The sequence below is a fragment of the Paroedura picta genome, chromosome 1, assembly GCF_049243985.1.
Source record: "Paroedura picta isolate Pp20150507F chromosome 1, Ppicta_v3.0, whole genome shotgun sequence".
NCBI lineage: Eukaryota > Metazoa > Chordata > Lepidosauria > Squamata > Gekkonidae > Paroedura > Paroedura picta.
In genome coordinates this window covers 181200179-181217299 of record NC_135369.1, presented here as the reverse complement: position 1 = coordinate 181217299, position 17121 = coordinate 181200179, and the positions used below count along the sequence as shown (strand labels likewise).

General features: G+C 45.3%; 1 protein-coding gene across 1 annotated transcript in view; it reads right to left on the bottom strand.

The window, feature by feature from the left end:
* The window catches only part of COL4A2 (collagen type IV alpha 2 chain), a 155851-nt gene that overhangs the window by 46903 nt on the left and 91827 nt on the right, over positions 1-17121 (bottom strand). The window contains exons 8-19 of the mRNA XM_077314453.1: positions 16948-16983; positions 16801-16863; positions 15932-15967; positions 13982-14023; positions 12320-12403; positions 11658-11702; positions 9754-9816; positions 7337-7381; positions 6542-6595; positions 5822-5888; positions 4091-4192; positions 2444-2599 (exon numbers count right to left, since the gene is read on the bottom strand). Coding sequence (XP_077170568.1) covers positions 2444-2599; positions 4091-4192; positions 5822-5888; positions 6542-6595; positions 7337-7381; positions 9754-9816; positions 11658-11702; positions 12320-12403; positions 13982-14023; positions 15932-15967; positions 16801-16863; positions 16948-16983 — 793 coding nt within the window. The remainder of the gene's footprint in view (positions 1-2443; positions 2600-4090; positions 4193-5821; positions 5889-6541; positions 6596-7336; positions 7382-9753; positions 9817-11657; positions 11703-12319; positions 12404-13981; positions 14024-15931; positions 15968-16800; positions 16864-16947; positions 16984-17121) is intronic.

Genomic DNA, 17121 nt, shown 5'->3' with positions numbered 1-17121 from the left:
AGTCCATGGACATCTGGAGGGCCACAGGTTGAATACCCCTGCATTAGAGGATTCCACTGCTTGAGATCAACTTTTACAGTTGCCTAAACTGGAAACACCAATTTATCATAGTGATATTGGGTTCCTGCCTAATTTTGCAAGGGGGACAGAAAAGGCATTTGTAGTAAGTAGGCAGCTCTCCCTCCCCCACTATGGAAAGCTCAACAGAAGCTCGAATGAGCTGTAAATGGGGTGGAGCTCGTTGTCCTTTGTCAGATGTAGTTTTCTCCCGATGAGTGAGCACCGCGAAGTTTTGGTGATGTATAAACTTTTGAGAGCTCTCTCTAAAGCCTAAACCCCCCAACATCTTCTTGGCCTCTCAAGTGCCACCGGACCTGAATCTACTTGGTCCTACTGCAGAACAACACAACTACGCTTTGAAACTATCCCAAAACAACTATCCCAAAACAACAATGACTCTACTACTCTGTGTCAGATGCCTAAACAGGAATTTTGTTCCACTGTTGGCCAATGTGCTCTTGATCTGTCTTCCACCGGGTCGGGCTACACATGGGGTGGGAGATGTTTTAATGTATGACTCTTGATGTTTTCATTAGAGCAGAATTCTCAACCAGGGGCCAAGGGACCCCGGGAATCCTTTATTTAATTAATTAATTTATTTATTTGATTATATTTATATACCGCCCTCCCCGGAAGGCTCAGGGCGGTTTACAGGGAACAGGAAACAGGTACAGATAGCTTTGAAGGGGGTCTGCAGGAGCTCTGAAGGGGAGTAGCATGGGGGGGGGGAACCAGGAAGACTTCTCAACTCCTGCTCTTCTTTCTGGCCTCCATGAGGCAGAGCAAGGGGAAGGGGGAAAAAAGGAGGGCTAAGGATGAAGGTAGTGATGTCACTTCCAGTGTGCGGCAGAGAGGCGTGGCCAGCTGACATCACTTCCGGGGCTCCTCCTCAATAGGCCTAAAGCAAAAAAGGGGGGGGGGCTGCAATTGTTCAAAGCAGTGGTATTGGAGGATTGTTTTTTACCCCTTCCCCTTGTAATGATCTCCTGATTGAAACACTGCTTCAAAACTGCCCCTGCCTTTAAAAAAGAGATCAGATCCTGGATTTCCCATATCACGTGTTGCCTGTTCCCCTGTATCTCCCAAAAGGACAATTCTTATTTTCCACAACTTTCATTTCCTAGGCACCAGTCTATATTCCTGATCTCATTCAGGAAAAAACCCCCACAGTTCTTGGGTTCTTCTGCATTCTCATTTTATCGGTAAGTTCCTGTTTCTTTGAGACCCCCCTCCCCAGTCCATGTGTGGTGTATGCCCTCTAGTGGTCCATTCGATATCACACTGGTTTATTTCAGCTTATCTCCCTCCAGTTTGAATCTACAGGGAGATATGCTGGAAATAAACCTGTGGGACATTGAACTGACTACTAGAGGAAGCAAATTAACTAGTCATTAAAGCTCCCCCCCCCCCCCAGGAACTCACCATTGAGTAAAATGGGGGTGCAGAAAAGGCTCTTTCAATACGTCTTGTGAAAATCATCAAAACCACATGCACAGAGCAAAGTATCTGAAAAAAGGAGCTTTGACACGCAACAGTTTATGTCCTGCTTCAGTTGTCCCTGAGATCTAAACCTAAATGGTTGGTGAACTGAGAAAGGGCCTTCTTGGCTTTGGCGCCAAAGCTTGGGACCCTCCTTCCCAAGCTCCTCAAGGTCTGTCTCCCTCTATCAGTGTTTTTCTTTGCCAGCAAATGAAGGTTTTTCTGCTTTGTCTTGCGTACCCCCAATAACAGCTATTGGTTCTCCTTCCAGTGTTGCTAGTTTATGTATTTCTAATTAGATTCTTTTATAATTTTAACTGTATTTTTAATTAATTAAACTACAAGTACAATGATATAGGCTACATATCAGGAAAATATTTTTCACAGTCAGGAGGTGGTGAGCTCCCCCTCACTGGCAGTCTTCAAGCAAAGGTTGGATACACACTTTTCTTGGATGCTTTAGGATGCTCTGGGCTGATCCTGCATTGAGCAGGGGGTTGGACTAGATGGCCTGTATGGCCCCTTCCAACTCTATGATTCTATGATTTTATGATTCTATGATTCTACTCCAATGTTTTAACTTTTTAATGTTTTTTTTGCCTTGTGGACCCAGACTGGGTAGAAAGACAGAATAAAAATGTTTTTAAATAATATTATATGCTGTTTGTAAGTTGCATGGGGTCCCCACTGTTGGGGAGACAAGCATGATAAAAGTACACGAAACAAGCAGAACAAAGTTTGAGTCCAGGGTCACCTTTAAGACCAACCAAGTTTCATGGAAGGGATAAGTTTTAGGGGCAGGCACACTTTGTCAGCTCCCAAACGAGAAAATAATTCTGCTTCCTTGAAGTTCAAGTGGCTGCTTTTCCATAAATGCTAATCCCAAAATGCTATGACCACTTACCTGAACTACCTGGAGGGCCAGGTGGGCCACGAATGCCAGGTGGTCCGGGCAGACCATCTAACCCCGCAGGACCTGGATCTGAAGCTGGGAAACCTGGATCACCAACAAATCCTTTGGGACCCATTTCTCCAGGCAAACCTCTTCCTGCAGAGAAATCTGGAAAGGGGAAAATAGATATCTGTGAATTTCAGTGTGATCTGGAGGATAGAAGACACCATGTAGAAATGCAGGTGCTGGGCTTTTGATCACACTAACAACAATGACATTTGTCTTACAAACACCTTTTCATGGTGGGGCTTCCCCCAATTGTCTAGAGCGGAATAGGAAGCCGGCAGACAGAAGTGACTTGTTTCCAGCCAAACGGCAACAGGATCAAAGCTGAGGACCCCAGGTGGGTATTCCATCCATCCCGGTTTCCAAAGTACAAGTCTTCAACTTGCTGTTGCTATAAAGATTTCTTGATTTTTTAAAAAAACATATATTACTATGTTGCCCATATGATAGACTCAGAGGGCATTTTCAGCAGAATTCAGGAAAGTATGATTTTAAGCAGAGAAAATGATTGATAGCACCAACTTGCACTGACAAGACCTCAGTAGAAGCTCTGTCTGAATCAGGATTTAAGTATCAATTTTAAGAGCATTGTTGACGTTGAATGAATCACAGAAATGCAGTGCTGGAAGGACTAACAGTGCCATCCTAAACAGAGTTCCACCATTCTAAGTCCACTGAAGGTAACGGGCCCAGAAGGATGTAAGTCTGTTTAGTATGGTGCTGTAAAAGTCCTTATCAGTGACTAACAGACAAAGGTATCCATGCCCTAATTTCTCCTGCCAGTCTTTCTCAGTTCTCATGATCCCAGCCTTGAGGAATGGCAAGGATTCTGCTATGGAAGAGGAGGTGCAAGAAAGTGCTGGTCGGCCCTGTAGTTCTGGACAATGACAAGGAGGACCCCATGTGGCCCTTTCTTTCATGCCCAGGGAAATACCGATTGCCACTCTGGGATCGGGAAGCGAATTTCTTCCAGGCCTGACTGGCTAGGGATTCTGGTTGGGGTGAGGCATCATCTGGGCATGGAATTGGGGTCATTGTGGATCATTGTGGATGGGCAGGTAACTGTGAATTTAATGCATTTTGAAGGTGGTTGGATTAGATGAGCCTAGAGGTCCCTTCCAACTCTATGATTCTATGTTGTAACCTCCTGAAGAAATATCACATCCACCACTGAAAACCTTACATCTCCCTGCCCCCCTCACCAAAACCATCGAGGGACTCCCTTGGAAAGAACAGAAAACGGATGGAGGGCAAGAATCTTGATGGTGTGAGACTGCCCCTTTAAGACCTCCACACTTCAGAAAGAAGGTGGTGCATGAGACAGGGAAGGGCCAGATGGGAGCTACCTACGATGGAGAAGGATCTAGTGCTCATTGGACTGTGAACCCCACAGCTTGTCCTGCAGCCCCAGCTCTACCAGTCCAGCTTCTCTGCTTCTCTGACCAGTCATGGCGGCCCTTGATCCCAAACAGCTCCAGAAAATTCCACAAACCCCCATGGACCCTCTCTTGCTCATGGCCAGGACAAGATATCACCATAGCATTTGGTTCTGTCCTAGCTGATATCCAAATAAGGAAATGAATAGGAAATTACCTGCTGCTGATCCTGGTGGGCCATGAATTCCAGGACTGCCCTGTTCACCTCTGTCTCCCACAAGCCCAGGAACACCAAGAGCTCCTTGGTCACCTCTTGCACCTGAAAAATCCACAAGAATGCAGGTTAAACCTCTGAGCTATCATATACGTACGCTACTCCAGAAAACACATGCCGTATCTCATGCTAGAACAGCCCAGATTAGTAAACTAAGTTTTGATACATGTCATAGGTCAGCTTCCCCACCATGGTGGCTGCTGAAACCTTTCTTGGCACCCAGGTGCCAGGTGGGCCCTTTGACAAGCAAGGCATCTGGTTGGCACTGGAGATTTGATTGGCTTCACAGATCTTCTTTAAAGGTCGTTGACTCATGCTGCGGCCATTTTGCTGAGGCTCTCTGTCGCACCGGTGCACGTGTGTGGAGAGGCCACGCACCCGTTTGCCTCTCCACCTCACTAGTTTTCCCAGGCTGGACATGTGGACTGCCGCCTCGGAGCTTCCCTGTGCTGCCAGCAGCCAGGACTGAAGCTCCCAGGGCTTGATGGAGGATTCTGGGATACGTGTTCTTCCATTATGTGCTCTTGCCTGGGGGGGGGGGCATTCATCCCGAGGCAGCAGGATCTGGAGTTTCCTGCCAAAGGGAATTCAGAGTTCCCCGGGGCTCTGTGGAGCAGGGAGGGGGAGACTGTGGGCAGGGAGGGGAGGGGCTGGGCTGCAAAGAAAAGCAATGGCGGCAGCATAGCGCAGGCACAACAGAATCTAAGAGATTGGGCGAAAGAGGCCACAATGGAGGAACAAGGGTACAGAAAGAAGCCCCCTGGGTCAGCAGGAAGTGTTCTACGCCCCCGTTAAGAGAAAGATTTAAAAAAAACAAAAAACCTCCCTGGATTCCAGTCCCTTCATATGCAAGGAGCCTTGGCTGGCAAATATGTTTATGGCCAAGGCCTCTCCCTTTCCCACCCTCTCCAGGCCAATAGCTGGGCATTTTGGGAGGGAGGGTGGGTTAGTATGACCATATATGGTCATCTCACAATTTTTTTAAAAAAAATTAAAAATATTATTAAAAATAATTTTTTCCCTCACGATTTCACAAAACCCCTGGGGCGCTGCCATGAAACCCCAAGTTTTCTCAAACCCCGGTTGAGAAACCCTGGTTTAGACACTGTCAAAATATTTAAAGCCATTCAAACCATTTAAAACCCTTAGATAAATTGAAATCAGTTTAATCAGCTTTCTGCCACTTTAAACAAATTCTAACCCTTTTAAACCATTCAGACCAGTTAAAACCAGTTCAGACCAGATCAAATGAGTTGAAATTGATTTAAACTGGTTTAAGAATGGTAAAAGTTGGTTTAGACCAGTTAAAACACATTAAACCTAGTTTAAACTGAGTGAGACCAGTTAGGGAAAGTGCTAAAACTGAACCAGGGATTTGAGTTCGCCAAGACTGAAAAATATCAGTATTTCCTGATATTCCCAGATCCAAGTATGATATTGAGTAGGTATTCAGGAATACTGAATTTTCAGCTCCATGAGTCCCAGGAATTTAAAGGGAACAAGATCCCTTTAAATACCTCAGAGTCAGACAAACCACAACTTTCCTGCTTGGAGTGGAGGGCTCCTTAAATGCTTTGAACTGAGACTTTACTCCAGGCTGTGACTTCACTGCTTGGAGTGGAAAAGACATTTAATGGGGCCACATTAAACGTCTAATAATATTAATAACCAAACCTTTTATTAGAGTAGGACGATGTGCATGAGCTGGCTGGCCTCGAAAGCCTGGGTTCCCTGGCTCTCCCTAGAAAGGTAAAATCACATCATCACCAAAAACATTTCCCCAGTTTCAATACACGATATGCGAAAATCGACTATTTCAACTGTTCTTCTGAACCAGAGAAACAAAAGCTTAATTGTCACACCACTGATTTCTTAAGCAGTGTCTTTTGTTTCATAGATCACCTTTCTCTGTCTTCCCTGGTCTTCATCTTTGTTATAATCTATTATAATCAAGACTATTATAATCAAACTAGTATCAAAGCCCATTTTAAAAATGGGCTCCCTCCCAGCAGGAGCGTACCTGCAGGCCGAAAAGCCCTGTCACTGCCTCTCTCCTCTCCTCGTGGGCGACAATGGAGGCCGCAGCCACAAGGCTTCTAGCAGGCAAGGAGGGAGGGTGGGAGCTGGAGGGGGAGGGCCAATCAGGGTGGACCTGGACAGACAGGGCCCCGGACAGTCTCCTCCCAGGAAGCTGTTTCCCAAATATATAAGGGAGCGAAATAGTGTTAAGGATGCCGCTAAATTAATTGTACCTGCAGTAATGCCAAGATATTTCACTTGTGAGTGCACCCCAAAAAGCACTGAAGTGAGCTGTTCTTTTGCATATATTTCAGTGACTGAGCAAAGTTTCATATGCATTGATGGCACAAGCAGCTAATTAAATCAATTAAGTACCTTCATTCCCTTTTGACCGTTGAGGCCGTGGAAGCCATCCAGTCCTGGGCTACCCTGAAATAAACAAGACACTGGTGGTTTAAACATAGATAATTAACTAGTCATTAAAGCCAGCAAAGTAATTTCAAGATTCTTCCTATTCTTTCTTGCCTGTTCAAGATTTCCTAGATTCCCTCCATCTCTTGCTTTGCCTCCTCTCTGGACACAGCTGGGAGGAGAGGGAATGTTTATGTAGGATATGGGGCTCGGCACACAAAGTGGGAAAAGCCAGACCTTGCATGTTCCAAGGGGGATGCAGAATGTTTGTAACGGGCAAGCAGTACAACATAGAATCATAAAACCATAGAGTTGGAAGGGGCCATACTGGCCATACAGCCCAACCCCCTGCTCAATGCAGGATCAGCCTACAGCATCCAGGATAAGGATCTGTCCAGTCGCTGCTTGAAGACTGCCAATGAGGGGAAGCTCACCACCTCCCTAGGCAGTCAATTCCACTGCTGAATTACTCTGACTGTTTATTCCCCCCCACACACACACACTGATATCTAGCCAGTATTGTTCTACATGTAGTATAAACCCATTACTGCAGGGTCTATCCTCTGCTTCCAGTGGGAACCTTTCCCTGCCCTCTTCTGACAGCCTTTAAAATCCTTTAAGAGAGCCATCATGTTCCCTCTCCACCTCCTCTTCCCCACGCTGAACATTCCCAAGTCCCTCAGCCTTTCCTCATAAAACTGATATAAACATGCAAATATACAAACACCACAAATAAAATCTGATTTTAGAACTACTTACCACATCTCCATCAGCTCCGTTTAGACCATTGATGCCCGGCAAACCCTATAAAAGTATAAGTAACAAGCAAAGTCAAACAACTGATCTTGTAGTTGCTCCTGTTTTATTTTATTTATTTAGATTTATTTAGATCTATATACCACCCTCCCCGAAGGTTTTGGAGAACAGGCTCCAGCAAACCTGAGAGCAAAGGAAGAGGAAATTTGAAGGGCATCATGTTTCACCGTAGAACTGTCTAGAACCAGAGTCCACCTTTGCTGGGAGAAGGATATGCAAAAGCCCACCTGATTTAATCTTGTAATCCCTTGAATACACCTTGCCCTGATCTGGGTCTATTCTGCACACAATAGATAATGCACTTTCAATGCACTTTAGAAGTAGATTTTCCTGTTCTGCGCAGGAAAATCCAGCTGCAAAAGCACATTGAAAGTACATTATCCTATGTGTGTGGAACGGGCCCTGGATATCCCAGGCTGGCCCAGTCAGATCTCACAAGCTAAGCAAGGTCAGACCTGGTTGATGAAAGCCCAGGTGGCCCTGGGGGACCGATATCACCCTGCAGGAGAGCCACAGGGATAAGTCCACCAAGCAAAATAGACATTTACATTATGTTGGACAGACATTGGGAGGGAACACAAGAGAGGCTAAAGTATTGGTAACGTGGCTTTTCGCATCTGAAAGGTCTACTTCAGGGGTAGACAACCTGTGGTCCTCCAGATGTCCATGGACTACAATTCCCATGAGCCCCTGCCAGCAAATGCTGGCAGGAGCTCATGGGAATTGTAGTCCATGGACATCTGGAGGGCCACAGGTTAACTACCCCTGGTCTACTTCTCTGAGCTGGAGCAACAAGGGGATTAGAATAGTGTGTGAATGTCTTGATATCACAACTCCAGAAGGATGTCAGAGCTAGCAACTAGGTGTGCTACTGTAGCCTACATGTGTTACTGAAAAGATCAAGAGATCAGGGCGAACTTACCCTTCAGATCAGGTGCATTTCCAGTGAGAAATTCTGGAAGATGTCTTGGCGGGGGGGGGGGAGCATGAGAGAGATTCCTAATGTTATGAATGGTGTGGAAAAAATGGCCATGACCTGAATCATCTGATCTCAAAAGCTAAGCAGGGTAAAACCTGTTAAGTACTTGGATGGGAGAACACCAAGCAATCCCAGGGTTGCTGTGCCGAAACAGGCAATGGGCAATCGGTCCTGGCCCCTACCTGGTGGAATGAGCTCCCGGAAGAGCTACGGGCCCTGCGGGAGCTTCCGGTGCTCCACAGGGCCTGAAAGATGGAGCTCTTCCGCCAGGTCTATGGTTGAGGCCGGCGCGCGGAAGAAGATCTGGACCCCCCCTTGCCATTAAGCCCTATTGGGGCTATTAAGGGCGGATTAAAGGGAGAGATCAGCCCCTCTGCCCACCCTGAGGTTTTTGATAATGATTAGTATGGGGTTTTGGCCTCCGAATGAATGGATGATTTTTACTTGATTGGCTAGTTTGATCGAAATTGTTACTTATTTTATTGGGGTTTTTATGTAACCTCCCTCCCAGGAATCCATGTACCTGAACTGAACCATGGACCTGTTTGTTATCCTGTTTGAAATGTTATCTTCTGTTGTTATCATTACCATTGTTGTATTCTATTTGATCGAAATTATTACTTATTTTATTGGAGTTTTTATGTAACCTCCCTCCCAGGAATCCATGTACCTGAACTGAACCATGGACCTGTTTGTTATCCTGTTTGAACTGTTATCTTCTGTTGTTATCATTACCATTGTTGTATTCTATCTGACACAAAACCAAATTCAATGTATTGTTCTTTACATTCCGTGTGAACCGCCCTGAGCCTCAGGGGAGGGCGGTATACAAATGTAATTAATAAATAATAAATAAATAAATAATGGGGTTTTTATCTTGTTAGCTGCCACGAGCCCTTGTGGGAATGGCGGGATATAAATGTAATAAATAAATAAATAATAAAATAAATAATCACCTCTGAACACCTCTTGCCTTGGAAACCCCTCTCCAAAAATCAGCTGCAATTTGATAGCATCTTCTACCTGAATATACCTTGCCCAAGGGCGAACTTACCCTTCAGATCATCACACATTGACTCACCCTATTTAGGCCATAGCATCCCTCTGATATAGGAGATGAGTACCCAAGCAAGATGTCTTGTTACTGGGCACTCTTGGGTCTCTCTTGCTGATTTGTCTAGCAAGAAAATTTCTTCCACCCATTAGATCTGGAAACCAGTCAGCATCTCTATGGGGGAGCAGAACTATTTGGTGAAAATCTGAATCCGTGAGGCCTAAAATGCTGCCTGTAATGGTGATGTATTCCCTACACTCCAGAGAAGCGAAAGGAAAGGATCATATGGGGGAAAGAATGAATTCATGATTTTTATCGTACTCTTACCCTTTGTCCCGGGAAGCCGGTGACCCCTTCTTCACCCTTTTCAGCTAAATATGCATAGGAACCCTAAAATTCAAAAAAATAAAATCATAGTTGTAGTTTAGCACCTCAGATTACCACAGTGCCTTTGCTGTACATGACTTGACCATTTCTCCTCACCTGGCAATTTCACGTGGAACTGTCTCCCCTTCTAGACTCAAATGAGCCAGTTATGGTAATTCAGAAATGTTTGCTAGGTAGTTTGGGGGCTCCTTTCGCTCTCTCCTACCGGGAAGCAGAAGGGAGTGAAATCGATCACTGAAATGGCTTCTAGCCATTTCAGTGATCGATTTCACTCCCTTCTGCTTCTGATCGAAGCCATTTCAGCCTTACAGTTGGTGCACGTGCCTGTCCACTGTGAGGCTGAAATAGCTGGCAGCCATTTCAGTGGTCTCTTTTTCTTCCCCCTGCTTCTAAGTCAGGAGAAGCAAAACAGACCGGCCCAAACATGCTGGTTTATTTCAGGGCCTATGGTTCAATTGGGTTCGAGGGGGGGGGGGAGTCAGTTTGGAAACACCCTGAACCCCAAATAAACCAGAATATTCTGGTTCATGTCCATCCCTAGTGCCAAGAACTAATGTCAGAGACAATGTCATCCCCCACCTCCAAATACAGCCACCCTCCTGCATTCAGCTTTCTCCAATTGAGTAAGGAAAGGCAAAGGAAAAGGAGACCCAGCGGCTCTGTTTCCATCACAGTTTATATCCTAGGAACAAATTAACTCTTTGCTAAACAGTTTGCAGGGCATTCCTTTTAAGGGCTGAATGACACTATTCCCTCCTTCTTTTAAACTCAGGAAGAGAGTTTACAGCCTAAAGACTACCAGAACTTTAGCTATCCGGAGGAAACTTGTGGGCCTATTCTGCACACATTGGATAATGCACTTTCAAGGTGCTTTTGCAGCTGGATTTTCCTGTGCAAAACACAATAATCTACTTTTTAAATGCATTGAAAGTGCCTTATCCAACGTGTGCAGAATGGGCCGTGGTCACAATTAAAATTGCCAAACTTTAAGTGGGATCTCCTCCTATTACAACTGATCAGTTCCTCTGGGGAAAATGGCTGCTTTAAACAGTGGACACCATGCCTTTCTAATCTGCTGAGGACCTTTTTGTCCCAAACCCTTCCCACCCCAGCTCCACCCCCAAAATCTCCAAGTATTGTCTTCCCTACCTCCCCAAGCTGGGAACTCTACTCACTACAGTGACCCGACTCACATAATTGTGAAGACCTGTTGTAAAGACAGTTTAAAAAGCCTCAAGCCTTCAGTAAAAAGCCTGGGAAAAGAAAGAGTTTGGGACGATGCCTAAAGGATTGTTTCTGTTGCTTGATGCTGATGCTTTTAACATTGACTTTACTGGTTTAATGATGCATCATACCCTTGTTGGCTTATTTTACTATATGCACTGGCTTGAGTCTCTTCGGAAGTAGTGAGTAGGATGGAAATCTGCTCCACATGATATATTTCTGGTAAGGGCTTGGAGGAGCATGTCTCATGGCTTAAGTGTCACTCAGCACTTAACACCCACTCACTTAACACCCGCCCCTGAGTACCTTCTCCTCCAACCGGCTTACCTGACTGTCCAGCTGCCAGCCAGTCAGCTTCCATCCCTGACCACCCCCTCATCCTTCCACTTCCCGCCGAGGCTCAGAGGCTGCAGATCCCTGCTGCATGACAGCTACCCCTGTGGTGAGTTCCCTAACAGCTGCCTGCAGCCTTTCCAGGTCCTGGGGAGAGGGGGAAACCATCCACAGGGTTCTTCCTCTCCACACCCCTAATCTAGCAACCGTTGTATTCCTGAATGCAACAGGCTTGTCCCCTAGTAGTTTAATAAACAGATAAAATGGATTAAATGCAACGGACTTACTGGAATTCCAGGTTCTCCCCTTATTCCTTTTTCTCCTTTGATTCCCTGGAAAAAAAATCAAATAACATATTGTTGAAATAAGACATCAGGATGAATCAAAAAGCAATTTTGAAATCTAAGCCACAGACACTGCAAAATGTACACTGATCAGTAACAACTGATAGCCGATATCGAATATTTGTTCACAGAACACTTAGTTTATCGGTATATGTTTCCATAGTGAAAGTGTTACAAAAATATTTATTCAAAAAAGAGTTACCAGGCTGTGCAACCAGCGGGAGGCTTAAGGTGGGGTGATGCAACATCCTGTGTGTCTCTATGTCACTTCCAGAGAAAGCCCAGGAGTGACGTAGGGTAGTCCTAGGAATTGTCACAAACTTTATGGTTCATAGAGTTTCCTGCAATTTCAAAAGTTACCCTCGGTCACACCAACTTATTTTTCTCTCGCCACCACTTGAGGGCAGTAGTGGGTAAAGATGACCATCAGCAGGGGGCCTCCCTCTATAGCTGGGGGCCTGACAACCTTCATTTAAAAACACATTTGAAAAAAGTTTGCCTTTGGAGACAGTTACTCATTTCAAGCTTATTTCATATACATCGCATTTCTTTAATTCACCTTTCCCTTACATTAAACATTTCAGATTTCAATAAACAAAAATGACCTTGTGTTCAGCTGTGATTTCCGGTGTGATGACCAATTCTCCAGTTGATGAAAGCCCAGGTGGCCCTGGGGGACCGATATCGCCCTGCACGAGAGCCACAGGAATAAGTCCACCAAGCAAAATAAACATTTACATTATGTTGGACAGACATTGGGAGGGAACACAAGAAAGGCTAACGTATCAGGAACATGTCATTCCAGGCCGATCCAAACGCCGTGGTGGGGGGAGGGGAGACGCGGATGCCAGTGTGTAACTTGGCTCACACACGCAGGTGAGAGTTCTCCCCCCCCACAGCGCGGCAGCCTGGAATGGCTGATTTGGACACTGCCGCACACAACCTAATTTGAAGTGCCTGTGGCACCAGAGCCAGCTTAAGGATTCGCAAGGCTCTAGCAGAGTGGCTTAGGGATCACGGCGAAAGCGATCCATGACTAGGCTAAAGATCCTTGTTGTTTGCCAAGGAAAAAAAAGCACTGAAGAAATTTGCCAGCAAAATTTTATTACAGCCTTCAATCAGCCAGCAAGAACATAATCCATAGATTCATCAACCAATGCATAAAAATAATATGTATATAAAATAAATGTTCATAGCCTTGGTAAACTAATTTATAAGATATGGTGGGGACAAGATGGCGACCAATGAACAGCGCCATCTAACAGCTCTGTGATTTTTAGGTTTTCTTCTTTTTTTAAAAAGACTCGATTAGGTTACCTTATCTGTCTTGGAATACTGGATATGAGAGAATGGGCTGAAGGATTTTGGTTCTTGATGTCTCTGATCTATTTGACATAATTAAAGAATCTCTAGAAAAGCAGGCCCAAAGATTCACTGAGTTTTCGTAATGAAGGCAGTTCTTTAAGGCAGGGGTGGCCAAACTGGCTCTTCAGATGAACATGGACTACAGTTACCATGAGCCCCTGCCAGCATGGTCAAATGGTAGGGGCTCATGGTAATTGTAGGCCATGGAGAGCCACAGTTTGGCCACAGTTTTAAGATCATATTAGAGCACTGCACAGCAATGATTAACGGAAGCAGCATGAGGAATGTAGCACATTACTTAATCAAGTAAATCACCTAATCCACATAATGGATTCTGGAATGTTAAAAGTGCCCAACCAGGAAACTGAAACAAAAACAAGAGACCAGGGAGAACACAGAGGAACTTCAACAAAAAAATTCCCATGGTTTGTGTTTTACTGATAGGGGTCTCCAGAGCCACAGAATAAAAATGGGTTAAAAAACCAATTTGAACTTGGTAAAGGCTCATAGAAAGTCCTATGCATCTGGTAAATAAGGATCTGAGAAACAGCCAAGGAAAGGAGATGGTGATTCAGTTGCAGAATTGGATGCAACGGAATTCTGCGATCATCCCGTGCCGGAGACAGAGAAAAGGAAAAGGACCTTTGCAGATGTCCGAAGCTAAGTGCCCTGAAATGAGTATGATATATTTGTTCAAGGGTTTCTTTTTCTCTGCCTTTCGCAAAATATACTGGCCTAAATCAAAGAAATAAACTGAATGAGACACTTTTGGCTACAGAATTTATGAGATTTACATATACTGGGACCAGTGATTACGCCAGAAGTTTGAGAACTCCTTCTCAAGAAAACAGCTAGCATCACTCATATTCAATGACACATACAAATTCCTTGGTTTCGATTACCTTTTCACCTTTTTCTCCGTAAAAGCCAAGACCTCTGTTGCCCTGAAATGACAATGGATTAGTATGTAGAAGGAAAAGAAGAGCTGTTATTTTGTTCCCTGCATTTTACTACCTGAACGAGTCTCAAAGCGGCTTACAATCGCCTTCCCTTCCTCTCCCTGCAACAGACACCCTGTGAGGTAGGGGGGCCCAAGAGAGCCCTGTGAGAATTGCCTGGCCCAAGGTCACCCAGCAGGCCTCATGAGTCCCAAAGCAGTTTCCGATTGACTTCCCTTCCTCTTCCCACAACAGACACTTTGTGAGGAAGGTGGGGTTCAGAGAGCTCTGAGAGAACAGAGACTGACCCAAGGTCACCCAGCTGGCTGCACGTGGAGAAGGAGTGAGAAATCAAACCCCATTTTCCAGATCAGAGTCCACTGCTCTTAACCGCCAAGCTGGAGGAGAGAATAACATGGTAAGTCACTTTGGGCTCCCCCTTGGAAAACACAGGGCTAAAAACAACTAAATAATCAGATTTCTAGATGGGTGCAGGTTGATTTTCTCTCTTTTTTTTCATTCTCCCTTTTGCTCATTTTCTTTCACTCTGTTGGTCCTGCCTCAGTTCCTTTCAGAGCTGTGGCTTATGAGCAAATTTCTCATCTCTCGACACAACCTTTATGACCTTGACTCCTTGGAGAAAGCTCCACCTCTGGCCCTTGGAGGAAGCTGAGAAGGAAGCATATTTCATAAGGCCCCTTCAGCTCCTTCTCACTGTTGAGCACAAATTCTCATCTTCAATGGGTGAAAGATCTGCCAAACCTTCAGCATTGCACATCCATTTAAAAGTTTTGTTGAAATGTTTACTTTGGTCAACTCTGGATTAGGATATTCCTGGGGTACAGCCTGGGGAGGGCAGGATTTGGGGAGCGCAGGGGTACAATCCCATAGAGTTCACACTCTGAAGCTGCCATTTTCTCTAGGAAGACGTGATCTCTGTGGTCTGGAGATTCGTTGTGATTCCAGGTGACAGCCATCCCTTACCAGGAGGCTGGCACACCTCTGGCTCAAAGACCGGTGTGAAGAAGCAGAAGAGTTGGTTCTTATATGCCGCTTTTCTCTACCCGAAGGAGGCTCAAAGCGGCTTACAGTCGCCTTCCCTTTCCTCTCCCCACAACAGACACCCTGTGAGGTGGGTGAGGCTGAGAGAGCCCTGATATTCCTGCTCAGGCAGAGCAGTTTTCTCAGGGCTGGGGCGAGCCCAAGGTCACCCAGCTGGCTGCATGTGGGGGAGTGCAGATTCAAACCTGGTTTGCCAAATTAGAGGTCCACACTCCTAACCACAACACCAAGCTGGCTATGCACTCCTAGCCACTACACCATGCTGGTGTTGTGGCTAAGAGCAGCAAACTCTAATTTGGAGAATCAAGCCTGATTCCCCACTCTTTCACGTGTACCCTTGACAAAGAGCAGTTCTTTTGGAGCTCTCTCTGCCCCATCTTCCTCACAGGGTATCTGTCGTGGTGAAAGGAAGGGAAAGAGGTTTGTTAGCTGCTTTGGGACTCCTTTGGGTGGTGAAAAGCAGGGTATAAAAAAAACACAGCTCCTTCTTTGCAAGAGAGAACAAAAGAAGGAGAGGGAAGGTCACTCTCATGGGCCTGCCTGACCCATATGTCACTAAGTCAGGTCAGTGACCCTCTATCATGTGAAAGATGGAGGAGGAGGGGAGTCAGGAACCTTCCTGCCGAGTGTATCCAATACTCTGCCTTGCACATTCCTTTCTTAGTAACTCTTGAGTTTTTCTTTTGATAAGAAAAGACACAGTAAACTAGCTAAGAATAATTAACAGATGGCTCTTTGATCAAAAGACCCCTTTGGTCTGTGATCACGAGCTATTGCAAGAGACTTCAAATGTTGTTGTACAATCTCAAGGAGGAGTGGGGAGAGATAATAGGCCAGGGGAAAACATCTTACTGTATCTCCTGGGTCTCCTCGACGTCCAGGGGGCCCCTATATTTTGAGGGGAGAAAGAAGGGACTTTTTAGAACTTTATAGAAACACATGAGAAAATCAGTAATTTTACACAATACACACTGGAAGACATTTTCAAAAAGATATTTTTTAAAATGTTCATTGATAAACAGAGTCCAGGAACACTTTTAAGACTAACAAAGATTCATTCAAGGTGTGAGCTTTTGAGTGCAAGCATTCGAAAGCTCACGCCTTGAATAAATCTTTGTTGGTCTTCAAAGTGCCACTGTACTCTGATTTTATTGTGCTACTCGTTTGAATTGATACACTTAGTACTTCACCGTTCTTTGATTTTTGCAGCTTACGTCTGTTCCAAAACAGAACTTCCTAATTCAGGGACTTTTGCAGTTTGAGACCACACACAAATGTCAGACCCCCCCCCCTCCCCACATACACACATTGGCTTTCTCAATGAACACACTTGGCCTTAGCAGCAAAATCTGTTTATTGGAGTAGCGATACGAAGCTCACGATTATCCTTGCTGAAACTGATCTGATAGGGAATACAAGGATCAATGTAGCCGCGCCCCCAACTGACAATAGGTGGGCTTCCCTTGTTCCCAGAAAAGGCACACATGACAGTTACCAGTTGAATACCAGATCAGACTTAAGGTTTTGGTAATTACCTTGAAGGCCATAAGAGGTCTGGGCCCTGAATACTTGAGGGACTGCCTCTCTACCCCCAGAGAGCACAACGTCCTAGTTGAAGCCAGGCGCATTTTGTGGGCCACTTACAAGGGAGCTTTGAGGCAGAATTTTTTAACGCAATTCTGAAAGGCAAGAGACTACCAATCTAAATAAATGCTACTTACAGGCAATCCTGGGTCTCCCACAGGACCAAATACACCTGGGGAACCAGGGAGACTTTGAGGACCCTGGAAGGGCAAGAAAAGATGCTTTTAATAAGGTCCCTACTCTGATGTCAGCATCATCTGGGGATACTATACGATGATACTTACTGGGAAGCCCATCAGGCCTGGATCCCCAGGATCACCCTACAGAAAGAAAAACGGAAAGCAGTAAATACTCTACATCCTGAATTGTCAAATGCTTCCACAGCCAGAGTCAACGGGCTGTTGTGGGTTTTCCAGGCTGTGTGGCTGTGGGTCTTCTAGTTTTAGTCCCTGACGTTT